The sequence below is a fragment of the Gopherus evgoodei genome, chromosome 10 (assembly GCF_007399415.2).
Source record: "Gopherus evgoodei ecotype Sinaloan lineage chromosome 10, rGopEvg1_v1.p, whole genome shotgun sequence".
Lineage (NCBI taxonomy): Eukaryota > Metazoa > Chordata > Testudines > Testudinidae > Gopherus > Gopherus evgoodei.
In genome coordinates this window covers 1307386-1332322 of record NC_044331.1, presented here as the reverse complement: position 1 = coordinate 1332322, position 24937 = coordinate 1307386, and the positions used below count along the sequence as shown (strand labels likewise).

The 24937-nt window shown below is 59.1% G+C and overlaps 2 protein-coding genes across 4 annotated transcripts in view; one reads left to right on the top strand and one right to left on the bottom strand.

Annotated features, from left to right (window-relative positions):
• ZNF710 (zinc finger protein 710) overlaps positions 1-13586 on the top strand; it is a 47936-nt gene extending 34350 nt beyond the window's left edge. For 2 of the 3 annotated variants that reach the window (XM_030577613.1, XM_030577615.1), the window contains exons 2-5: positions 7954-9424; positions 10593-10784; positions 11257-11431; positions 12587-13586. In XM_030577613.1, the coding sequence (XP_030433473.1) occupies positions 7982-9424; positions 10593-10784; positions 11257-11431; positions 12587-12759 (1983 nt within the window). In that variant the 5' untranslated portion in view covers positions 7954-7981 and the 3' untranslated portion in view covers positions 12760-13586. Of the gene's footprint in view, positions 1-2749; positions 3113-7953; positions 9425-10592; positions 10785-11256; positions 11432-12586 lie in introns of those variants that run through there. The other variant, XM_030577614.1, reaches the window with a different exon arrangement.
• Positions 13587-15286: 1700 nt separating this feature from the next.
• On the bottom strand, positions 15287-22463 carry IDH2 (isocitrate dehydrogenase (NADP(+)) 2). Its single transcript, XM_030577617.1, has 11 exons — positions 22352-22463; positions 20313-20404; positions 19475-19640; positions 18907-19067; positions 18595-18738; positions 17968-18104; positions 17140-17291; positions 16848-16960; positions 16480-16577; positions 16103-16195; positions 15287-15668 (listed from the first exon to the last, which is right to left on the bottom strand). The coding sequence occupies exons 1-11, from the start codon at positions 22461-22463 to the stop codon at positions 15581-15583; spliced, it is 1356 nt and encodes a 451-aa protein (XP_030433477.1). The 3' UTR covers positions 15287-15580.
• Between the last annotated feature and the right edge of the window lie 2474 nt (positions 22464-24937).

Here is a 24937-nt window from a genome sequence, read left to right as displayed (position 1 = left end):
ATTACTTAGAAAATGCCTAATACTTCGGCCAGGTTGGCTGCATGCTTAGAAGCACATGCCAATTCTAACAGGTGCAGCGAATGCCCGGGTGCCATTTTGCTGTCCCACCTCAGGGGAGAAGCCCCTCCACACACCTAGTCGGCAGCTGCATGAAACTAGAGAGACCGGGGGAGAGGTAATGTCTGTCCTGTTGGTGAGAGAGAGACGGGAAAGGTACTTGGCATCACAGCAAAATACCGGGAGGAACAGATTGTTTAGTTAACACATTTCAAGGAACCATGCAAGGTGAAGTGGCCTGTTAACACCCCTCCAGTTATGTGGGGGCGGGGAGGAGAAAGCTGCGGGAGGGGGTGGTTAGCTGGGTTACAGATTGTTGTAATAAGCCATAAATCCACTGTCTATTCAGTCCGTGATTTTTAGTGTCTAGCAAAGTTATGAATTTAAGCTCCCTGGCTCATATTTTGCCAGGTGTTTGTGCAGGTTTCTGTTGCGAGTGAGGACAGACAGGTGAGACAGTGATCACTTTGTGAAGTGTTCACCCACAGGTGACAGGGTGTTTGTCTTTTGTCATTTTCCTGTGTGAGCTCATTGGAGAGCATTGTGCTGTTTGGTTTCACCCACACAGTTGTTCTGGGGCATTTAGCATCCTGGATGGGATACACCCCATGTTGTGATGGGCATGTGTAGGACCAGGGAACTCAAAAGGTGTGTCTTGGGGGATGCTGATCACCGCAGCAGTGGAGCTGTGTCGGCAGGTTTTGCATCTGTTGTGGCAGGGTCTGGTGCTGCTTTGAGTTGGTGGGTCCTGGTCTGTGGGGAGCTGGCTTCTGATGAGCTTGGAGAATGGTTTGAAGGCCAGAAGAGGGGGTTCAGGAGAGTGGGGTCCCCATTGAGTGTGGATAGTAATTCTTTGAAGCCCTGTATGGATTCCACTGTGGGGTGGTAGGGGACAACTCAATGGGTCCTGGAGATCCTAGAGAAGGGAGTTCCAGTGCCTCCCTTTCCCCTTGGGGACCCATCTCATGAGACCCTGTTCAGGAAGGAAGTGGACTCCCTACTGCAACTTGCAGCAGTGGAAGACGTGCCTGTAGAGTTCCTGGGCTGAGGGTTCTACTTCTCTTGAACCAGGAAACTGAGAGAACGGTGGGGGGCACGCCATCCTGCATCTTCAATTCAACACCTTTGTCAGTTTGGGTTCAGGAAGGTGAGACTGGCATCCATAATTCCATGGCTGGATCCTCAAGACTAGATCTGAGCTCTCGACTTCCATATCGTGATGCACCCCTCAGATTTCTCGTGGGGAAGTCTCTCTGCCAATACAGAGCGCGCTCCCTCAGCCCCTTCATGACCCCGAGATGTTCGCTGAGGGCTGGGCAGTCATGGCTGGGCACATTAAAGGCAAGGAGCTCGGGCCTCTCCAGGAGGCTAACCCCACAGGAGTGTTCCAGGACTGAGGGCCCTCGGCTGGCATGTGTAGGCATTCTGCCAGGTCTTCAGTGTGCCACAAGACAAGAACTCACTGCCAACATGGTGTGCTATAACAACACACATGGGGGGCTCACGTGCCACCACTGTGTCAGGAGGCGACCTCACGGGCACTGGTGCAGCAATCACCAAGTCTCAGCAGTAGCTCTTCACTTCCTCAATCTGCAGAACACTCTAGCAAACCACCTCAGCCAGCACCGTCAAGTCACGCTAGGATCTGTTCTCCATGACACCCCACTGTAACCCTGTGGCACATCCCACCTGACCAAGGAGTGGCACAGGGCAGTTGGTCCCGCTCTCCGTCGGACCCCTTTCTCATTCCATGGGGCCTGAGGTGCATGTACGCCTGCCCTGCTGTTCCTCTGGTACCAGGACGCCTCAGGAAGATCAAACAAGACCCAGCTCTCGTGACTGGGGCAGTCCCTGCATGGCGCAGGCATTTTTGGTACTTTGACTTCGTGAACCAGTCCACATGGCCTCCCATCAGGCAGACTCTTGCAGTCCAAGGCAAAAGGCCTGGCCCTACCCTCCAGACCCTGTTTCCAGCTCACAGCTGGAAGGACTCCAGTGAGCTCACCTTTGCTGTGCCGTGGAAGAGATTCTCTACAGCTCAGCTACAGAATTGTCTTCTCCCCTTCTGAAGCCCCCTCACTGCCATCCTCAACTACCCACTTGCCTGAAGGCAGGTGGGGCTCTGTTAGCTCAGAGTGCACTGGACTCTGCTCACCCTCCTCTGGTGGAAGGCTGCAGTCTCCTGCCACCTAACCACAGCCAGGATCCTCAAGAGGCTTATTCATGGCTTTCCGCATGCCAGGCCCCATCTTCCGTGGGTGGGGGCTCCAAATCTGACAGCCGCTTTGGCAGCACTGCCCCACAGTCATTAGTCCAGCAGATGCCGAGCACCCCTTGCAGGACATGCTTCCCTGCATGTGAGTCACCAGAGGTGCAATATGTGTGGACAATCGCTCAAAGACTACTTAACTTACCCTAAGGTAACAGGTTGGTTGAGGTGTGTTTGTCTACATGTGTTCCATGACCCGCCCTCTTTCCCCACTACTGCAGAGGCCTTGCCAATCTGGGTCCTTTTTAGCAAAGAAACTGGGGAGCAGTTGCAGCCATCTGGCCCCTTAACCTTCAGTTATGGGGTGCTGGAGGGCACCTAGGCTGCAGGCATAGTCCCAATGGACACTGCTACGCAAGAAGATTCTGATCTCGGATATCTGGGGCACATGTGGGTGACACGTCTCGAGGAACCAGGCACGTAGGGCAGGGAACTGTTTTCTCAGGCTCCAATGAGGAAGGTTTAGGGGAGCTGTGCATGTGGTTGTATTATATATTGGGCTGGGTTGGGGTTACAGCTGCTTTTGAGCTGAAGAGAGTGTTGATGTGTCTGTTTCCCAGCCTACCTGAGGGTTGGCCTCTCTTGCTGGCTGGCTCTTTTCTGTCTCTAGCTGTCTCCTCCTTTCCCCATCTGACACTTTCTGGCTTGCTTTGTTTGGCATTATCCCCCTTTAACTACTTCTCAGCCCCGGTCCCCTGCGACCTGAATCCCTAAGGAATGCTGCTGCTGCAGAGTGCTAAGAGATTTGTGGATCTGAATGCAAAGCAAACCACCTGCACCAACGAAGTGAGTATTCACCCACGAAAGCTCATGCTCCAATACGTCTGTTAGTCTATAAGGGGCCACAGGACTCTTTTTGCTGCTTTCACCTGCAAAGGTGTCTCATCTGCCCCACATCTTTCCTCTGCAGCAGAGTCTCTGTATTTCACCATCCCAGGTTCCTCGGCTTGCATATGGCAGTTATGAAATTACTAGCTGGCAGCCTCCTTCAGTCTTTCCAGCTGTAAGTGCAGTGTATGGGTGACTGCTCGAAGAAGGTTCCCGTCTCTGTTTTGATGCTAAAGTGTGTGTAAGCAAGGCAAGGCTGCTGGATAACTAGTGCCGGGTGCTGTCAAACTCCCTTAAAACTCTTTGCCACTTCTGGTGAAATTTATCCGCAGCTGACTTGCCTTGGTCCAAATTTACCAGCCTCCCAGCTGCTCTGGAGACTAGCAGAGCACATACGTCTCCGATGGCAGACTCTGGGTCCTGGCTTGGCAAGAGCTCTGAGGAGTTCAGTCCTCTGTGGGTTCTGAGCATACGTGCGCAGGCAGCCCTGCGCAGGCCCTGGACCCGACGTAGGGAGGAGAGGTGCTGCATGTTAGACTTGCAAGCTAGTTTAGAGAGAGCTCTGGGACTGTGGCACTCCGAGCACACAGGCAGCTTGTCTTCCCCCTGGATAGTCAAACTGTATGTTGAACCTTCTGTATTGGTTTGAAGGCAGCTGAATTCCTGAGTGGTGATTTTTAGTTAAACTTTGGGGAGAGAAGAGGGACACGTACGTTTGGGGTGGAGGATGGAGGGGCAATGAAAGAAGATGGATGCACGTGAAGCTGAAAAGCGTAAATTCCATCCTGAGTGGGTTGGTCCGGTTGTGAGCACCTCTCTGTGCTCCGAACACTTCCTCCTCCCTGCCTGTGGAGCTGGGCTCCACACGTCTTCTCTCTAGTGGTCACGGAACAGCACGAGCAACAGTAGTGTCCAGCAGGAAAAGCAAAGCACCTGCATCTGCTCCTCGTTGCAGTGGGAACAGGATCAGGCCCTAAGCAGTGTCACATTCAGGGCTGTGGCCTCTAGCAAGGTGAACTTGAGACTGGGTTGTATCTCTGGCAGACTTGGGACCATCCTTGTAGAATGCTGCTGAGTTCCCTGGGGCTCTTTGTAAAGAGGCTCCTGTAGTGTGATTTCGCAAAACCCCTGCCCAGAATTTCACCCGTCCTTTCTGCCTGAGCCCATCGCTCCTGGCTGAGCTAGAGCGCTGGTTTAGAAAGGCATCAATCTGGATTTAAAGCCTTTGTGCTGGAGAATCCACCAGCTCCTTAGGGAAGCGCCTCCAGTAGCTAGTTCCTCTCACTGTTTAAAAAGCAGCACCTTATTCCTAGTCTGAGTTTGTCTAGTTTCAGCTCCCAGCCAGGGGACCTTGTTCTGTCTTTCCTGGCTCGATTAACGAGCCCTCTGCTATCAGAAATCTCCTTCCTACGTAGGCATTTAAAGATCCTGAGCAAGTCCATGGTACGCCCACATCTCGAATACTGTGTACAGATGTGATCTCCTCACCTCAACAAAGATATTCTAGCACTAGAAAAGGTTCAGAAAAGGACAACTAAAATGATTAGGGGTTTGGAGAGAGTCCCATATGAGGAGAGATTAAAGAAGCTAGGACTCTTCAGCTTGGAAAAGAGGAGACTAGGGGGGGATATGATAGAGGTATATACAATTATGATGTAGAGAAAGTGGATAAGGATAAGTTATTTACTTATTCCCATAATACAAGAACTAGGGGTCACCAAATGAAATTAATAGATAGCAGGTTTAAAACAAATAAAAGGAAGTTCTTTTTCACATAGCGCAGTCAGCTTGTGGAACTCCTTGCCTGAGGAGGTTGTGAAGGCGAGGACTATGACAGTGTTTAAAAGGGAACTGGATAAATTCATGGTGGCTAAGTCCATAAATGGCTATTAGCCAGGAAGGGTAAAGAATGGTGTCCCTAGCCTCTGTTCATCAGAGGATGGAGATGGATGGCAGGAGAGAGATCACTTGATCATTGCCTGTTAGCTTCACTCCCTCTGGGGCACCTGGCATTGGCCACTGTCGGTAGACAGATACTGGGCTAGATGGACCTTTGGTCTGACCCGGTACGGCCGTTCTTATGTTCTCAAGTCCCTCTTTGCCTTCTCTGGGCTACACTAGACTGAGTTTCTTCACTCTCTTTACAGCAGGTTTCCAGACCTCAGATCCTTCTCAGTCACTCTCTTCTGAGCTCTCTCCAAGTGTGAATGCCAGAACTGGAGCCTGTATCTACTGGTGGGCTCACTAATGTTGACAAGGCAAACCCCACTGTCCAGCTCTTCCTTAATATTCCTCTGCATATTCAAGCATCCAAGTGCTGGGTTTGCTCTCAGCTGCAGCACTGCACTGAGAACGTGTGTTCACTTGGCTAGCTCCCGTTACGCCTTCTCGATGCCCTGCATTCCAGGGTACTGCCTCCCGTCTTGTAAGCGTGACCTCTGGTCTTTGGGCCACGATGCATGAATTTGAGTATGGCTGGGTTAAAACACAGGTTGCTGAAATGAGCCCCATTTACCAAGCAATCCAGGGCAGCCTCTATAACTGGCCTGTCCCTGTCATTATTTACCACTCACTCATTTTTATGTCCTCTGCCAATTTGACAAGCAGTTACTGTATAACTTCTTCCGTCTCTCGGCTAAAGAGACAGACTAATGCTGAGCTGGGAGCGGATCCTCACAGGACCCCACTATAAACCTCAATATGTAAATTTTTGTTTCTATTTTTTTTGTCGGTGGGACCAAGCCAACGTATGTTATGTCAGCAGTGTCACTTTTCTCACCCGAACCAGCGGTCGGCAACCTTTCAGAAGTGCTGTGCCGAGTCTTCCTTTATTCACTCTAAGGTTTCGCATGCCAATAATACGTTTGAACGTTTTTAGAAGGTCTCTTTCTATAAGTCTATAATATATAACTAAAAACTATTTTTGTATGTAAAGTAAATAAGGTTTTTTAAATGTTTAAGAAGCTTCATTTAAAATGAAATTAAAATGCTGAGCTCGCATGCCATAGGCTGCCTACCCCTGACCCAAACTGTAATCTCCTTAAAAATGAGAGATTGACGAGACCTTATTTTCCAATAAAAACTCTAGTGACTGGCATGAATTATGCTCCCATCATGTAATTCTTTGACTACCCTCTGTATCAGCCTTTCCATGAGTGTGCTCAGAACTGACACCCGGCTGGCTGGCCTGCCGCTATCCACAGCAGCCATTTGTCCTTCTTTGGAATATTGGCACATCGGCTTTTTTCCCAGTCCTCTAGAACCTGCCTAGTGTTCCCAGATTCGTTACAAATGCCCCCAGGCGATTCAGAGAGCCCCTGGGCCAGTTTTACCAGGAAGTCTGGAGGTCAGGGCACAGGACAAGGGCTCAGACGATCTGGGTTCAGTGCCAGGCCCTGCCACAGATACCCTGTGTGAGCTTAGGCAGGTTAGTCTGTCTCTGGGCCTCAGAGGTCCCCTCTGTACGATGCGGCTGACAGCCCTGCCCTGCCTGCAGGGGTGTTGGGAGCATACATACTTGGGGAGAGATCAGACACTTTAGTACAGGGGCCATGTGAGTTTGGATCCTTTCAAGCATGGTAACTTTGGGGCCTGCTGGGTGCTGTCTTGCTGTATCTCAGCCACTCGTACCCTTAGAAGTACCCTGTCTTTATTTTACTAATTTCAGAAGCACTTCTGGTTACTGTAATTAGCTCTATGACCCTCTCTGTCTTCTGTTCAGTGGTTATCAATCTGCAGCCAGCGCAGGCCCTGGACGTGCAGCTGAGGGGAAGGAAACCAGAGAAAATATAAACAAGTGAACTTCCCTTAAAACCAGGCACACTCATTGCTGGGGAAACTCTGACCCAAGGGAGGGGGGCAGTTAATGACGGCCAGAGGGAAAGCGGAGGCCCCCAGCCTGGAGGTGGAGAGGGCTGCAAGGAAACAGAGGCTGAAAAGCTAGAGAGAGTAGAGACATCTGCCACTGAGCAAGGGAGGCAGCAGCAACCTGGGCCGGCTTGGCTCCTGTACGGAGAGTCCTGCCTGGGAATGCTGCCCTCTGCACCGGCCCCTGCGGGAGGAACACGCTGGGGAACCTAAACAGAAAATCCCCCTAGTACGGGTGCACTGGGGCACTTCCCAGTGGGTTCGGGCTGAGTCCCTCGGCTCCCTGGCCCTTGCAGTGCTGTGTTCCCCTCGCCCTGCCTTGTGGGAGAAAGGACCTTACGGCAGCTCACAAACCGTTCACACATTTTGCTTTCTTGACCCTTCCTTGAACCCTGCCCTGGGGTCCCCTGTCAGAATGAGGTGTTAAGGGGATTGGGGGAAGCTGAGGTTTTACTGCATCTCCCTCACCCCACCACTGGAAGCCCAGACCTCAGACCAGTCCATCAGGCTAAGCTGGCACAGAACACTAATGAAAGGTCGCGCTGGGGTTCATGAAACACCCAAAGGACTCAGTTTGCCCCAGGGACTGCTACCTCTTGGGCCTACATCTTAACATGGGCTTTGATTTTTCTGAGGGGCTCAGTGCCACAGCTCCCAGGGGCTTCATCTGGAGTGGAGCGCTCAGCACCTCTGAAAATCAGGCCCAGGTGTTCCAAGTTGGGCACCCAGAATCAGTGGTTGCTCTTGATAAGGTTGGTCTCTGCTCGTTAGCCAAGCTGCTGTTCCAGAGCAATGATCAGGGCGTGGCTGCTAGCCAGCACCTCCGTGCTGCCACTCACAATGACAGCAGACCGGCTTCTCGAGGCACCGGGCTTGTGGGGTGGGATGCAGCTCTGACAAAGGTTAACGAGCCCTCCTCTCTGTTCCTGCAGCCATGACAGCCTAGCCGTGGGGTGAGAGATGGAACGCTTCACTGACTCTGGAACTCAAACGGATGCGGTGGTGGTGCTGTCCCTGGCACAGGCCGCTGTCTTGGGCTTGGTGTCCGAGAACGAGCTCTTCGGCGCAACCATCAGCCCCGGAGGCTTCTTTCCAGGACTAGGAAATGAGCTTGCAGACACTGCCACTGTGGAACCAGAAGATCCGGAAAGCGCTTACAGGCTGGAGAAGGAAGGCTGCGTCCCAGCCGAGGCACCAGAGGAGGAGGAGCTGGAGGCAGAGACTCCATTTGAAAAACATACTCGGAGGAGGAAGCGGCCCCCGGTGAGGCTGGTGCCCAAGGTCAAGTATGAAAACCCTGTGGGTGCGGAGGAGGAGGTGGTGTACGAAGTGCCCGTCCCTGGCGACAGCAAGGAGGAGACGCAGAGCAGCCACCCGCCCAGCCTCGAGGAGTCCAGCTGTGAGAAGACCGTGCAGAGCAGTGCCATGAAGATGATTGACCTCAGTGCTTTTGGCAGGAAGCCTCGGCGCCTGCGGCATCTGCGCAGACACGTGCGGCAGGAGGTGGGCCTGGGGAGTTACGAGCACAGGTGTCCAGACCCTGTCCAGCTCGGTTACGCTGAGGCCAGCATGGGCGGGGCTCCGGCAGGCACAGGGCCAGAGGCCCTCAGAAGCGAGTGCAGCTTCGAGGCGAACGCTGCGTCGCTGGAGTCGCCAGAGCAGGGGAAGAGCGAGCAGGGCTTTGCGTGGCAGGAGCCAGTGGATTTTGATGCAGACACAGCTGGAGTCAACACTGAGCACAACAAAAAGGCCCAGCTGGACCGGCTGGACATCAACGTGCAGATCGATGACTCCTACCTGGTGGAGGCGGGGGACCGCCAGAAGCGCTGGCAGTGCCGCATGTGCGAGAAATCCTACACCTCCAAGTACAACCTGGTGACGCACATCCTGGGCCATAACGGCATCAAGCCCCACTCCTGCCCGCACTGCAGCAAGCTCTTCAAGCAGCCCAGCCACCTGCAGACGCACCTCCTGACGCACCAGGGCACGCGGCCCCACAAGTGCGACGTGTGCAGCAAAGCCTTCACGCAGACCAGCCACCTGAAGAGGCACATGCTGCTGCACAGCGACATCAAGCCCTACAGCTGCCATTTCTGCGGGCGGGGCTTCGCCTACCCCAGCGAGCTGAAGGCCCACGAGGTGAAGCACGAGAACGGGCGCTGCCACGTGTGTGTGGAGTGTGGGCTGGACTTCTCCACGCTGACGCAGCTCAAGCGCCACCTCTCCACGCACCAGGGGCCCACGCTCTACCAGTGCCTGGAGTGCAGCAAGTCCTTCCACTACCGCAGCCAGCTGCAGAACCACATGCTGAAGCACCAGAACGTCCGGCCCTTCGTCTGCACCGAGTGCGGCATGGAATTCAGCCAGATCCACCACCTCAAGCAACACTCGCTCACGCACAAGGTGCGAGCAGCCGCTGAGCCCGAGGCCTTTCCCTGCCCCAGAGAGCAGGGGCCGGGGGAGGAGACGATTTCAGTTCCTTAGAGCTTTGACTGTCCCGATCGGGGGTCGGGCTTAGGCAGGGATCTAGCCCTTCGAGCTGCCTGTTGGGTTTGCGTTGATGACTCATTGGTCGGTAGGACAAAAGGACATCTGAGTTCCCAGGGGCCTGTGTGACCTCCTTTCCCTTGTGGGGGAGACTCTGGGGTCTGCCTTCCCTGCTTATGGGGCGGGGACAGTGCAATATGGGTGCTGGAGGGCTGTCCGGCCACTCTGTCACTCTGACTTTGGCCCTGAGACTGGAGTGTTTTCTGCCTCTTAGGGGGAGCAATTCTCCCAGCTCAGCCTGTGTGCAAAGCAGAATGCAACACTCTTAGAGCCCAGTCTGCCCCTCGTTCCCAGCGCCCCTTCCCCAGAGAGCCGGCCAGGTCTGTCCACAGGGCTCAGGCAGGGTTTAGCAGTCTGCGTTCTGCCCTGGCCATGCCCTGTCCACTGGAATGGCCAGGAGTTTCCAGCCAGCTGGGGCACCTGCAGCCCAGGCCCAAAGGGAATGGTTCTTGCTCTCCTGCCAAAGGAGGTGCCGAAGGTACCCAGAGGCACTTCCTGCTCCGCTGAGGGGGAGCCAGGAGTAAGGGCGGGGGCAGGATTCCCCACACAGGCTCTCTGGCCCCTGGGCTCAGCTCGCAGGGAAGGTGGATGGGCTTTGGGGGATCCCTGTGTCTGTTTATGCAGAAGGCAGAGAAGGCTGGGGTGGGTGAGGAAACAGGAAAGATTTTGAAGGAAGTGCAGACAAGTTGGTCGCACTGACCCTTTGTTCCTTATGCTCTGTGTCCTGTACAGCAGTTTCTCAGGAGCAGAGGCAAGTCCTTAGATCCCCTGGTCTCTGCTCCATGCCCCTCACGGTCACTGGGGGAGACTGATGAGCTGCTGAACGTGCCTGAGCTGGTCAGAGGCGTTCTTGTGCTCCATGCAGGGAGCCTCCTGTTGAATGGACTGGCGGCGGGGGGTCCCCGCAGTCCTTTGAGCTGGTCCCCACTAAATATGCACACTCCACTTCAGACAGTTGGCTTCCATTTGTGTGGTATTCTTCAGTATGCTCCCATCATGCTCACAATTCCTGTGACCCTTTCAGGGTGTGAAAGAATTCAAGTGTGAGGTGTGTGGGCGTGAGTTCACCCTGCAGGCCAACATGAAGCGGCACATGCTCATACACACCAGCGTCCGTCCATACCAGTGTCACATCTGCTTCAAGACCTTCGTGCAGAAGCAGACCCTCAAGACCCATATGATCGTGCATTCGCCGGTGAAGCCATTCAAATGCAAGGTATCCTCTGGGAGCCTCCAAAATCCTTCTGGGGGGTGGCCCCCTCATTGGGGCTGACATGCCCATGCTTCACCTCTGCAGGGCACCAGCGCCCCCATACCCGCAGCCCCCATATCCGAAGCGCATCAACAGTTCAGCCTGGCTTGCAGTCTCTCTTCCGGGATAGCAGGGGCCGCAGCTCCGCACTGGGGCCTGTCGGCAAAGCTGGGAGGGGAGTTTGAAGTGCATGTACCCGTGTTGAGCCCCTCACTTCCATGAGCACTAAAATTCACACCCAGTCTCGCCAGCCTGGGACCAGAAGGGGGGTGCGGGCAGAGGGATGAGACGGAATGTGAGCGGCTAGTTCAGGTCTATGTGGAAAAGACAGGGGTAGCCAATCTGTAGGGCTTGCTGGAAAGCCCAGACCCTTAAGACGGCTGGCGGTGGGGGCAGTGACGGGATGGGGCTTGGCTAACCGGTGGCCTGTTCCCAGGTTTGTGGGAAGTCCTTCAACCGCATGTACAACCTGCTGGGACACATGCACCTGCACGCAGGGAGCAAACCCTTCAAATGCCCCTACTGCTCCAGCAAGTTCAACCTGAAAGGCAACCTGAGCCGGCATATGAAGGTCAAACACGGGGTCCTGGACATCAGCCTGGATAGCCAAGGTGCGTGTGGCGGCCTGCTGGGGCTCCTGGCCGGGGAGAGGAATCCAGCATTGACAGGGCACCTGCCAAGAGATCTGGCCAAACCCTGCTGCTCTCTGGCAACACGCTAGCTTGAGGAGCTGGGCTGCACAACGGGTCCCTCTGCAAGTCCCATACTAACCCAGGCTGTCGCTAGCCCTCCATTGGGTCACAGCGTGTGAGTGCGATGCCCTACACACGTCCTTGCAGCACAGAGGCTGTCAGGTGGAAGCTGGCAGTTGAGGCTTCTGGTAGTATCAAGGGTGCATCTCCGCCGTCCCCTCCCTTTGGCGGGGCTGAGGTGACTTTGTTAGGGGCTGGAATTCTGTATTCCCAAGCTCTGACTCTCCCTCCCCCAGGGATGGCAAGATGCTTTAGCTGGCTGATTCTGCAGTGAAATAGCTAACGATGTTGACATTTAATTGTCAGTATTTAGTGTTCAGACTCTAGCCTCCAGTGGGACCCCTGCAGCTCAGAGCTGTTGTTTCAAGCTAACTGCAGCCTCCCTCCATGGGCTGTGCCTGGGTCATGGGTTCTCATCTAGTGCTGTACACACGTTAGCGAAAGCTGAGATTCTGCTATACTGCTGCAATTGGAAAACCATCTGCATGGCCCCAGAAGCGCATTATACCTGGGGTGCTTGCTCGTGTCTCCTGCTGTAATCACTCTGCCCCAGAGACAGCAGCACGCTATGGGGTAGCCAGTGTCCCACTGGGCGTGTGAGCCAGCTGGGACACAGCACACCCGTGCTGCCTGGCACTCAGGCACAGTGTTACGAAGTCTGGGCCCCAGAGAGCAAAGCCACCTGCCACTGCTCCAGAGCCTTGAAGAGACCTTGCCGGTGTGGGTCAGGACATGAGGGGAGGGGCTGCCTCCTTTGCCCCCTTTTCCTGGCAGACCAGCTCTGGGCAGGCATGACAGCGTTCCCCCCTACCCCCCGGCTGTCCGCTAACGTGAAAGCCCCACCTCCCAGGAGCATCAGAGACGGTTGTCTAGCTCCCCAGCCCACTGTGCAGTCCTGAGGGTTTGGGACCAGCTCTCCAAGGTAGGTGGGTGCCAGAAACACCTTGCCCCTGGGTGCGCTGCTGGGCCATGCTCACTCCACCCCACATCACACACGTGTTGTGTTGTTCCCAGATCCCATGATGGAACTGACCAGGGCAGAGCACACGGAGCTGGATGCCCAGCAGGAAATGGAGGAGTATGATGAGGAGAACGCCTATGATTACGCAGGAGTGGGCAACCCCCCGGACGAGAATGCCCTGACAGAGCAGGCCATGAAGGAAATGGCCTATTACAACATGTTGTAGCTGAGAGACGGGGGCCAGGCCCAGCCAGGTGCAGGGTTGTGAGAGGGAGTGACATGGGGAAAACAAGCTCCTGTCTCCCATTGCAGCATCCAGAACCAAAAGCCAGACTCAGCAGGGCTGCCCCATGGCGCTTGGCTGAGCCCAGGGAAGCTGACACTCCATGGTGAAGGAGGAAACGGGGGTGGCTCTGAGCCCTGGCCATGCCAGACCAAAGCTGGGCTGCAGGAGCCTTCAGCCACCAGCCCACAGAGGTGACATACCGAGCCCCTGGCTCCTGAGACTGTCCAGGCTGTAGTGAGCCGGCAGGCCTCTCACCTGGGTCATCCTCTATCAGGGCCTCTTTCTCCCCCCCCCCACCCCACCCAGGGGAAGAGCCGAGAGCCCTGTGTTCATTCCTGCCTGCGGTCTCGGCGGTGCACTGTGAGCATAGTGCTCAGGCTGGGGCCCTGGGAGGGAGCTCTGGCTCCTGGGCTCTGCCCCAGGGGGCACCAGAAGAGATGCTCTCTGGCCCCCATACTTGAAGCCCCAGGTAGGGAAAGACTTGGTCCAGAACCTGCTGAGCATTAATTATATTCTACCTCCTCCCTAGTCTGCTGTGGTGGGGACTGCAGCCCAATCCTGCCTAGGAGACACTTGGACTCACCTTGCAGCCAGGCCCACCCCATGAAGCAGCCATGCACAGGGGGGCTCTCTTGCTCTCCTCCCTTAGCCCACCCTGGGGCCAGGAACACTTGCTCTGGTGTCACCCAGGAGCGGGAGGGAGAGGTGCTGCTGCAAAGCAGAGCTAGGGGCCAGCCCTGTACACACAAAATATTTTCTTACCGACCCCTGGGGGAGGCTTGGGGCTGGGCACTGTGTTTAAAGGACAGACCTGTACAAAGCTGAGAAATGGTGGTATTTTGAAAGTAATTTATTTTTTTCAGGTGTGCTGAGCGGTTAAAGGATAAATCCAACCACCTTCCTTTGTAAAGCTGTATAATGCATGTGTGAGGTGGGGGTGCAGGGCTCCCAGGGGAGAGCACATCCTGCATGGGGACCCTGAGTTGCTGTCACTCCATGAAGGAAAGTGACCGTGTTTGCCTGCTGCCCATGAAGACAGGCCTAGAGAACCCGAGGGGAGGGTAGTGGTGGTGGAAGGCACTGTCACTTCCCCAGTCTGCTGCTTGGGGAGGGGAGTTCTGCCCTGTGGCTGGAGTAACTGCAGAGGCCCAGCCCCCCCAGGCAGTGGTGCCAAGGAGGTTAACCCTGGGGGCAGGAGCTGGGGTTGTTACGGGGAACTCCGGGCTCCAGCCCAGCCCAGCCCAGCAGGAGTGACATCTCTGCTAAAAGTCAATGGCCCAAAAGGTGCAGGAACCTGCCCTGGGGGTGTGTCCCCAGGAGCCAGCGCTGCCCTAAAGTGCAAGATCCAGTAAGGCCTGGAGTGAGGGCAGAGGCTGGAGCTGTGTGGAAACAGCAATGAAGGAGGCAAAGCCCAGCACTGGCTGCTGGGCTGGAGAGGGTAGCCTGGGGGGAGAAGCAGAGACCCTACCTCCATGCTGTCCCCTGCATGGGCTTGGGGCAGCAGTCAAGGCTAGAGTTATGGTCCAAGCAAGGCAGGCCCCATGCGAGCTGGCGCCAGGCAGGGCAGCCACTCTTTGAGGGCTCCAGGGCTGAACACATGGTAAGAGACTTTGCCAGCTCAGGACTATGTGGCCCTGGCCCGGTGCAAGCACAGAGGGACCAGGCCCCAGCAGGAGGGTAAGCATGCAGCTCCCCCCATGCTCTGGGGGGAGGGGCAGGGGCTAGTCCACAGCCAAGCTAACCTAGCCTGCTGAGCAATGCCCTGGCCAGGGCCTGCTGGGGGAGCTCAACCACTGGCAGCTTCAGCTTTGAGGTCGCTTTTCCACCTGCCACAACAATGCTGAGGGACTCTCAAAGCTGCCCAAGAACTAGGTAGCAATTCAGCCCTAGCTGCCACTGCTGGTCTATGTTCTTTGCAGGGTCTGGGGTGCTCCTCTCCCCTTGCAAGCTACCTGTGTCCCCACTTACCAGCCAGCACCTGTCCAGCCTGCAGTGTTCACCCTGAAGCACAGCTGAGCCCAGAAGAGGGAAGGTGAAGCAGGCTGCTCGCTCTACACAGCCTCTTCTAGGTGAGCTGCTCTTAGCCCTCACAGGCAGGCCTGGCCCATGGGCAGAGATGCAGGTTGAGCGGACGACAGCAGCAGTGCGCACAGCTCCTGTTGTCACTGCACTGCGTGCACAGCACAGGCACTGGTCTCATGCAGGCAACGCCCTCAGGTGCACTGCAGTTCCCTCCCTGGGAGAGCTGTTTAACAATCGTTCTAAGTAACAGCCTTTACCAGAGTGATCTCCCAGGCCTGGCCCTGCAGGCGAATGTGGGAGCTTGCTAGGCCTCGCAGCCCAGCCCAGGGGGACAGAGGGGAATGTGCCACCAGGGACCAGCAAGGCAACCATGGGGGTGTGGAGTAGCTGCAACTTGCCAGTGACCTGTTAACCCTTTCTGGGCAGCAGAGAGCAGGAGGGCAGCTGGGTGAAGAGATTTATTAGCTACACTTGGCACCATGAGGTCAGAGGAGGTTACATAAATTAAGCACACGACTGGCAGCGCTGGCCAGGCCTGGCCACAAGCCCCTGGCCCTCGCGCTCCTAGAAATACTTTAAAAAACATGTTATAAAAACTAATCCCAGTGTTCCTGGGCCCAGTCCATGAGCTCAGAGCAGCATTAGCTCCTATATGTTAAAAATGAGGTAAACCGCCTGGCTCTGGTGCTGCTACAGATGGACGGACACCCCTGCCCCCACACCGAGCAGCCCCTCGCCTCTACTGCTTGCCCAGGGCTTTGTCCAAGTTGTTCTTGATTGTGTCCAGGAAGTCCGTGGTGTTCATGTAGTGCTCGTTCAGTTTCACGCTGAAAGACAAGGGCAGAGGGTCAGGGGGGATTGCCCCAGCAGCCTCTCCCACTGCCAGCACAGCCCCTGGGGAGTCTGGCCTGACTGACAGGGCGGGCCACAGGCCCCTGCAGCCTCCTGCCCCACATGGCAGCAAGAGCAGGGACCCCACTGTATCTGCTGTGTGAGAGTCAAGCCTCCAGCTCCTCCCTGAGCCATGGAGCACAGGGGCCCCATCCTGTCCCAATTCCCAGCACAAGAGCACCCCCACAAGCCCGACAGCTCAGGGTGCAGGGGGTGCAGAGCCAGCTGGGACAAAGATATCACCCACCCCCTGCAGCACTGGCCTTTTGGTGGTGCTGAAGGGCCCCTGGGGTTGGAGGGCAGCAGGTGGGAGCTGGATAGCAGGGGCAGCAGTGCAGTGTGTGATCAGAGCCCCCCGTGAGTCACTCACTTGCTGAGCCCATGGATGCAGCCTGCAAGGTCCTTTGTCATAGCTCCACTCTCCACCGTCTCCACGCAGACCTTCTCCAGAGTCTGAGCAAACCTGGCGGAGAGACAACACAGTCACAGTCTACACCCCCACTTCCCTCCCTGCTGCAGCCTGTCCTCCTGAAGGCCCTCTGGTCTCAGGGCTGGCCAAGGAGCCGTGTTACCCTGACACGGGGCCAGCCAGGCTCCTTCCACACAAGCAACCCAGGGCCTGGTACAGTCGCAGGCCACATTAGCCCCAAAGAGAGTGTCAGCCCCCCAACAGCTGAAGCAAGGCTCCAGTCTCCAGGAAACAGTTACACCCTTGCCCCCAGGCTGGTGCTCCAGCGCAATGCTTACGTCATGAGATCCGGGTTACTGTCCAGCTTGCCTCTGTGCTCCAGGCCACGCGTCCAGGCAAAGATGCTAGCAATGGGGTTAGTGCTGGTGGGTCGTCCCTGTGGGGGGACAGAGCATCAGAACACCTAGCGCCAGGGAGACACTGGCCTGACCCCAGCACCCCAAGGCTCTGAGCAGCCTGCAATGAACAGTGCAACCGCCTCCCCCTGCAGAGCTGTTGGGAGGGACCCCAGATCCCACCCCATACCTGGCAGGCTCAGGCAGGAACATAGGCCAGGCCCCGGCCCCAGCTCCTCCCTCTCCCAAAGTGTGAACACGGACTCTCCACACACTGCACTGGGCCTGGGAGCTGGGGGAGTGGCACCCACCTTCTGGTGCTCCCGATAGTGGCGGGTGACAGTGCCATGGGCTGCCTCAGCTTCTATGGTCTTTCCATCAGGGCACACCAGGACGGAGGTCATCAGGCCCAGGGAACCGAACCCTAGAACACGAGGCAGAGTCTGCTCAGGAGAAGTCCCGGGAGGCCGCACTGGCAGATCCTGCAGGGAGATGCCCCGGCACAAGGCTGCCCTCCTCAGCCAGGCCAAGCGGCAGGGCCCCAACCCCCAGCCCCTCCCCACAGCAGGGACTGGATGTGGTGGCCCCTCTGCCCAGCATTACCTTGGGCCAGGATGTCCGACTGGACGTCCCCATCGTAGTTCTTACAGGCCCAGACGAAGCCGCCAGAGGATTTCAGCACCTGGGCCACCATGTCGTCAATGAGCCGGTGCTCATACCAGATCTTCAGCTTGTCAAACTCTGTCTTGTAGTGCCTGGGAAGCCGAGAGCAGGGTCACCAGGAGCCCCTGCCCCCACCCAGAGAGCGCCCGCAGCTCAGACAGGATGTGCAGTGATGGGTACCCCGTAAACCCCTCTGCATCTCCCCAAGGGCAGCTGCTTCTAGACACTGGCTATAAACAGCTTAATGGGCCTTGGAAATAATAGCACCAGGGCCTGGCCTCCAGCCTGGACTGCCCCTAGAGAGCCACTCCTGCAGGGCTGCTACCATACAGTATGCTGGTCCTGCCCTCCTCAGCAGGGGGCGCTGTAGGGAGCGGGGCAGGAGGGCAGTGCCAGCCCCAGCCCCCACCAGCAGGGGCACTGTAGGGAGCAGGGCTGGGGGGGGCCCTGGCACTGCCCCCAGCAAGGGGCACTGTGGGAGCAGGGCAGGGGGGCAGGGCCAGCCCCCCCCAGCAGGGAGCGCTGTAGGGAGCGGGGCAGGAGCGCAGTGCCAGCCCCAGCCCCCCCCCCCCCCCAGCAGGGGGTGCTGTAGGGAGCGGGGCAGGAGCGCAGTGCCAGCCCCAGCCCCCACCAGCAGGGGGCGCTGTAGGGAGCAGGGCAGGGCCAGCCCCCCCAACAGGGGCGCTGCAGGGAGCAGGGCAGGGGGGGGGCCAGGAGGAACAGCTCAGGGACTCCGCAGGGAAGGGCTCAGGACAGGTGGTGCCGTACCTGTCGAAGATCTCCTGGAAGATGTCTTTGAAGCGCCCATCGTAGGCCTTGAGGATGGTGTTCTTGGTGCTCATGTAGAGGGGCAACTTCTTCTGGCTGGCGTACTGGAAACAGCTGTGAGCGAAGCCGGAGATAGACTGCAAGGGAGGGAGGGCCGGCCAGTGACTCCTTCAGCGCCAGCTGCAGCGCCACGGGGAAGGGGAGGGGGCAGCTGAGTCTCTTGGCAGCTTCCTTTGGCCTGGTCCAGGCAGCCCCAGACGGGCTCTGGGCGAGGCAGGAGCAGGACAGCGTCAGTCACCAGCTGCGGGGGCGGCCGGGGGGGTGTTAAGGTCACTCAGTCCAACTGCCAACACCCAAGGGAGAGAGGAGCCCGTCCCCCAGCCAGGGCTTGGCTCCCACACTCAGCCTACAGCGGCCCAGACCCCTCATATTAGCCGCGGGCTGGCTCCTCAAGCAGAACACGCAGGGCTGGGCTAGGCCAGAAGGGGAGTCGGGCAGGGCCCTGCTAGCCAGGAAGGGCCCAGCCCCATGCCAAGAGGGGCTGCCAGCATCAGCTGCTCCCAGCCCACGCCCTCCCTGCAGTGCCAGGCCTGGAGAACACCCCGGCAGCGCCCGCCTGCCTCTCACCTCGTCCGTGTTGTACATCCCCATGCCAACACCCCCATCAGGGAAGTTGTAAACTTCCCACTCCTTCACGGCACTGCCATCCTTCGGGGTGAACACCATCTTGAACGTCCCGGACCGGTCCACAACGAAGTCCGTGGCCTTGTACTGAACAGGAACAGGCCAAAGAGTTATGCTCAGCAACCTCTGCATCCACCCACTCCAAGCCCCCGCCTGCCGTCGCTGCCAGCAGCCCCCTGCTGCGCCATGGGCACACAGTGCCTGCCGCCATCCAGCTGCCCTCACCCACACAAGGCCCCCCAGTGGCAGGCTCACCTGGTCGCCATGGGCGTGTCTGCCGATGGTGATGGGCTTGGACCAGCCGGGGACCAGGCGGGGAATGTTCTTGCAGATGATGGGCTCCCTGAAAACAGTCCCGCCCAGGATGTTTCGGATCGTGCCGTTGGGACTCTTCCACATCTTCTTCAGCCTGAATTCTAAAATCAAGGGGGGGTAAGATGTGCCATGGGCCCGCCCCCCCCCCACACACAGCCCCCTCCGCCACCAGGCATCCTGGCAGCCCAACCCCAAGCCAGCCCCTGCAGCAGCACGGGTAGGTGTCATGCTGCCCAGGGACTGCTAGAACCACAGCATCTGTCTGGACTGGGGTCAGTGCTGGGACCCAGTCAGGAGGCAGAGCAGACAGAGGTGCCTCTGCCTGCCCCAGCCAGGGGCTCTTGGCAGCATGAGAACTCAGAGGCTGGGGGGGCAAGTGCCCCACAGAGAGCAGCCCAGCCCCCCAAGCCCAGCTCACATGGAGTCCGAACCCCACTCCATAGTGAGATGTGGGCTCACTGCCCAGGGTCCCCTGTCTGGCCCCTCCCCGGCAGCCTGCCCTCTGCACCTTCCACTCTGGCTTCATCAGGCGTGATGGTGGCGCATTTCACAGCCACGCTGTACTTCTGGGTAGCCAGCGCCGAGTCGATGGTGACCTGGTCGTCCGTCTGGTCCCGGTTTGGCAGGCCCAGGTCGAAGTACTTCAGCTGCACGTCAACGTTGGGCAGGATCAGCTGGAGGACAGGGTGGGGAGAGGGTGTGCTCAGTGGGGGCACTGCACCAGGGAGCCAGGGTGCCCAGAACACACTGGCACCCAGGAAGTAGGACAGCCCAGTGGGCTATGTCCGAGCTGCCACAGGGGCTGGGAACACTGCTCCTGGAGCCACGCCCTTGCCCGGTACAGACGCGCTGGGGCTGAGGGTAGGAAACAGTGACGCCGCCTTGGTGCTGCCGCTCCCCTCCCGCAGCTGGGGCCACTTCCGGGCTCTCTCTCACAGGAAGCTGCAAAGCCCATGGTGAGAGGTTCTCAGACACCTGCTTCCTGGCTGGGGACAGCAGCAGGATCGAGGGAAGCCGAGATCCATGGGGCAAGACTGCATCCTCTCCTGGGAGCTTCAGAAACCCCGGTGCTCCCACCAGCCACAGCCACCTAGAGAAAGCCTGTGTTCTGGCCACGTTTATGCTGCTGAAGCAGCAACGGGAGCCGACAGCTCGCCCACAGGCAGCAGGGATGGGGGCATGGACCTGAGTTGCTGGTGTGTGTCCAGTCACCACGCCCACAGAGGACCCAGCATCAGAGGGCAAACGAGTCTCATCCCCCTCCCCAGAGCCTGGGTCCTACGCCACACTGGGGGCCACCGCAGAGCTCTCTGACCCTGCAGACCATCCACTGCCCCCAGCACTACCTTCTCTTTGATGAACTCCCAAATGATCCGTGTCATCTCGTCCCCATCCATCTCCACCACCGGCTTGGCCACCTTGATCCGTTTGTCAGCATCTAGGCAGAAGCACCATGGCTGTCAGAGCACCTGCCACCTGGGAGCAGAGGCAGCCCCCAACCCCAGCCATCTGCCCAGCCCAAGCTGCCCCCAGCCTGCAGCAGCGCAGGCTGGGCAGGTGGCCACGTGGGAGGTGGGCAGCCCAGCCTCCAGCCGAGGGAGCCCTGTCCGGGTTTATCTCTGCAATTCCCCATCCTGATTCAAACACGCTGGGTTGTAGCCAGAGCTCCTTGAACTGAGAAGCGCCATAGTCAGGGGCCAGATCCAGCTCCAACTGCCCCAAGGGAACCCATCAAGACATTGCCAGGCTCCTCCATCAGCATGAGTCACCCAGGGATGGGGGCCTCTGGAGCCCAGCCAGCCCAAACTCTGCCTGGCCAAATGGGGCATCACGCCTCCCCTCCCCAGCTGGCACCAAGGGCAAAGCGCTGCTCCGCACGCCCAGGCAGTGACCTAGGGACACATGAACGGCCTCTCAGTGAGGCTCATTCTTGCCTGGGATTCAGGGCAGCAGCTGATCCCGTCTAAAGGGAAAGTGAATTAAGCACATGCTGGGAAACTCTAATCCTGACTCCAGCCCAGGGCCTGCTGCCAGCTCCCTGCTCTCAGCTCTAAGCCACAGACTTTCTGAGTGAGAAACCGGCCCTTTCACTCCCAGCGCATAAGCTGCAGCAGAAGCCAGCTGATCTCCAGCACACAGTGCAGCTGGGCAGAGCAGGGCAATGCACCCAGGCCCAGCCACCCACATGGCCACAGGGAGAGAGACCCAGGGCTGATCTCTACATTAGCAGGGCGAGCGCCTTCCCAGGCAGCTCCGGGCCCACTGCCAGCCATGGCACAAAGGGGCCTGTTCCATTTCACAGCCCAGAGGGGGGCGGGAGGAAGGCAGAATTCACAGCAGGGGCCACCCACACAAGGCTTTTGGAAGCCCCTTTCTTCCCCCTCCTGCCCCGTGAAATCCAGAGCTCTAGGCCAGGCCCAAGGGTCCGATGCCCTTGAAGTCCTTGGATGACCTTAGCAGAGCAGGTTCCTTTCCCACAGGTCACCAGCTGAACAGCCCAGAACCGGCTTCCCGCTGCTGGGCGCCAGCAGTGCCCGAGATTTGCAGCCCAGACAGCCAGGCCTGGTGCCCTGGGTCACACCAGAGGACGCAGCCAGCAGGACCCCCAGAATCCAGGCCGGCCGAGCGCGGGGGGCTGGAGAACAGTGTCCTGTTCTGAACGCAGGTTACTAGGACCAGGCATCCGGCGCTGCAGCCTGGGCCTGTCTAGACCACTGCTCCCGGGGAGCTCCCAGGCCGGATCAGACCCGTTTGGCTCTAGAGCGAGACGTCCCCTGCCCCAGCTGCACCGCAAGACCCAGGCGGGCCCGAACCCCTGAGCTCCCGCACTAGCTGCAGCCATTCTGGGAGGGCAGCTGCTGGCGCCCCGGGCCCAGGGCAAACACCCCGCCCACTCCAGCTGAGGGAGCGGGTCCCAGCCCGCCCTGGAGCCCCGCTGCTGCCAGGGCCAGCGACTGCCACGGACGGACAGCGGGGCACCGGGCTGGCCGCGCCCCGGGCCGGAGCTCCCAGCACCGCACGTCGGGCGGGGAGCGCGGGATGCCCAGCGGACCCGGATCCGGATCCGGCCCCGGCCGGCGTAGTAGCAGGGCTGGGGGCCGGGCGGGGGCTCCGAGCGCCGGGCCGCCCGGGGCAGGGCTGGGGAGACCCAGCCCCCGCGCAGGACAAGGCCGGGCAGCCCCCGGGGGACCCAGCGCCGCTAGGCGGGGCAGAGCCCGGGCGGCCCAAGTCGCCGGCAGCGTCGGGGGAGCAGCCGGGACCCGGGACCCACCCGAGGGACGCGCGCGGCGGGGCCCCTCCCGGCTCCCCTCGGCCGGGCCGGAGCCGCCTCTGCCCTTCAAGTCACCCCGGGCCCTTCCCCCGCCCGGGGCCGCCCCGGACTCACAGTGGCGCCGCGGCTGCAGCGCGCCCGGCACCGGGGCCAGGGCGGCGGGGAGGCGGCTCAGGCCGGGGGCTGCGCGGCAGAGCGCGGGGACTGCGCGGAGGTATCGCGCCATCGCGGGACAGCGGCCGGGCAGCGCGGGCCGCGCACTCGGGGCGGCCGGGACACGTCAGGGGGCCCCGCCCGGCCTGGCGCCTCCGCACATTGGGCAGCGCAGCCCGGCCCCTCCCCGGGGCGGAGCGCGGCCCCCGGCCCGGCCGCTCCCTGCGCCACGTGCGGCCCTTGTTCCCCGCCCCGGCCCTGGGGGCCTCGCGTCCCTTCGGCGTGGCTGCGCCCCCACCCCGGAGACCCAGACCCGGAGGGCCCCCATCGCCGGGAGCTCCCCCCGGAACCGACTCTGCCGGGAGACCCGGACCCCTCCGCCCCCGCCGGGAGACTCCCCTCTCCCCGGACACCCCCGCGGGAGACCTGGACCCAGAGTGCCCACTCTGCCCCCGGACCCACGCTGCCGGGAGACCCAGACCCCGAGCCCCCCTCCGTCGGAGACCCAAGACCTCCCCCAGATCGAGACCCTGAGTGGCCCCGCCCCGAGCCCCCAGTCACACCCTGATCCCCGTCCCCAGTTAGACCCAGACCCCCAGATGTGCTCAGGTAGAGAGGGACCATGACCCCGTCTCTGCCAGGTGATTTCGCAGTCTGTTCATAACCCTCCCCCAGGACCTGGGGTGGGCATCTGCCCCCCCCCCCTTACTGCCTCCACTGCTGCTTCTGAGCCCCCTCCCCCCAGCTCTCTTCTCGGAGCCACCCTGCCTGTATCTCCCAGGGCCTCGCTCCAGCCCAGCCCCTTCCATCTCCTGTCTCTGGTTCTCTTCCTGGCAAGGTGCCCTGGGTAGGGGCATTGGGGGTCCCACCTCCCAGCCTCTTGCCCCCCCCACCCACTGGAACAGGGCCCCAAACCTCGGGCCACCCCAGCTCACCTGGCTGCTCTCCAGGCTGCAGCATCTCTAGGATGGAGGGGCCCAGAGATGAGTGCAGGATCCGGACATGGCCCAGAGCCCTAAGAGAGGGACTCTCCCCATTCAGGTCCAGAGCCCTGAGAGTGAAGAGTCTGCAGCTGGGTTCAGTACGCCCGCGGCATGGCCTGTCCCTATGTCACTAATCTCTTGAGGGAGCAAGTCCCCCATTTCCCCAGCAGGGTCTCCTCCCCCGAGGAGCCCTTTCCCACCAAGGGCTGCTGCATTCCTACCGACAAGCTATGTGCATGGGCCCCCTGTGCCGGCGGTGCTGTGCTGGGGCTCGGGGAGTGTCGTTGGAGCGCAATGGGGGATTCTGTAGGGAGGTTCATGTCCAGGCACAGGGGAGCCTGAATGGGGGCTCTCCACACCAAAAGGAAAAAGGATCTTGGGCGGAATGGGTGCAGACGCCGCCTGGTTTGGGGCTGGGATAAGGACGAGTCTCCAGGAGGCAGTCCCCCCCACCCCTGGCTAGTCTTCACCATGCAGTCTTACTTCCCCAGAACCCCAGTGGCCCAGCCCAGAGCTCCTCAGTCCCTGAGGCTGCTTGGCTGGGCAGGGCAGCCAGGGGAGCTGCCCCTACAAAATGGGGCTTCCATGCCTCAGAGCTGGCTGCAGGAGGAGCCTGTGCGGAGCCAGCGTGTGCGCTGCCAGACAGAGCGTCCCAAGGACGCAGGCAGCCGTCAGTAAACAGCATCAAAGCAGGGGACAAAGGGCAGGCAGCATGAGCTGCTTCCAGCAGTGACTACTGGCTTGGCTACGTACTCCCCACCCAGGGACTTGGCGGAGGGGAGTGGCAGCTGCAGGGACAGACTCAGGCCCTCACTTACTGGGTTGTGGGTTTTGGTGCTGCTCACTGCCAGGGAACGGGCAGTGGCAGACGGGCAAGTGAAGGCAGGAGGAGTTCCGGGGGGGCACCTTCTCCTGTAAGTGGGTGTCTGTTACGGAGTCCCCGGGTGATGCTCTGGAATTGCTCCCCACCAAGTCAGTCAGAACTTCGGGGAGCCTCCTGTCCCTTGGAGCAGACTGTCTCCAGGGCAAGAAGCTCACATGGCTTCACCTCCTGGGTCTGACCTTGGAGCATTCAGCATCATCTGTCCCTCCATGCACTTTCCACAGTGAGTCCATCCAGGCAGGGTCCTGGGGAAGCCACAGGGTCCTGCACCCCCACTTCGCAGTCAGACGTAACTCTTAGCCAGCCAGTAAAACAGAGGTTTATTAGATGACAGGAACATGGTCTAAAACAGAGCTTGTAGATACAGCGAACCGGACCCCTCGGCTGGGTCCATTCTGGGGGGCAACGAGCCAGACACCCACATCTACCCTCACTTCCCATCCCCAGCCAGCTCCAAACTGAAACCCCCTCCAGCCCCTCCTTCTCTGCTTTGTTCCTTTCCCGGGCCAGGAGGTGACCTGATCTCTTTGTTCTCCAACACCTTTATCTATCTCCTTGGAGTGGGGAAGGGCCCCAGCCATTAGTTGCCTGGAGACAGAGTGGCGGCCATTTATGTGCACTGGCTCTTTGCTCTGCAACAATCTCACCCCCTGGAGACTTAAGAAATGCACAGGGGAAGCT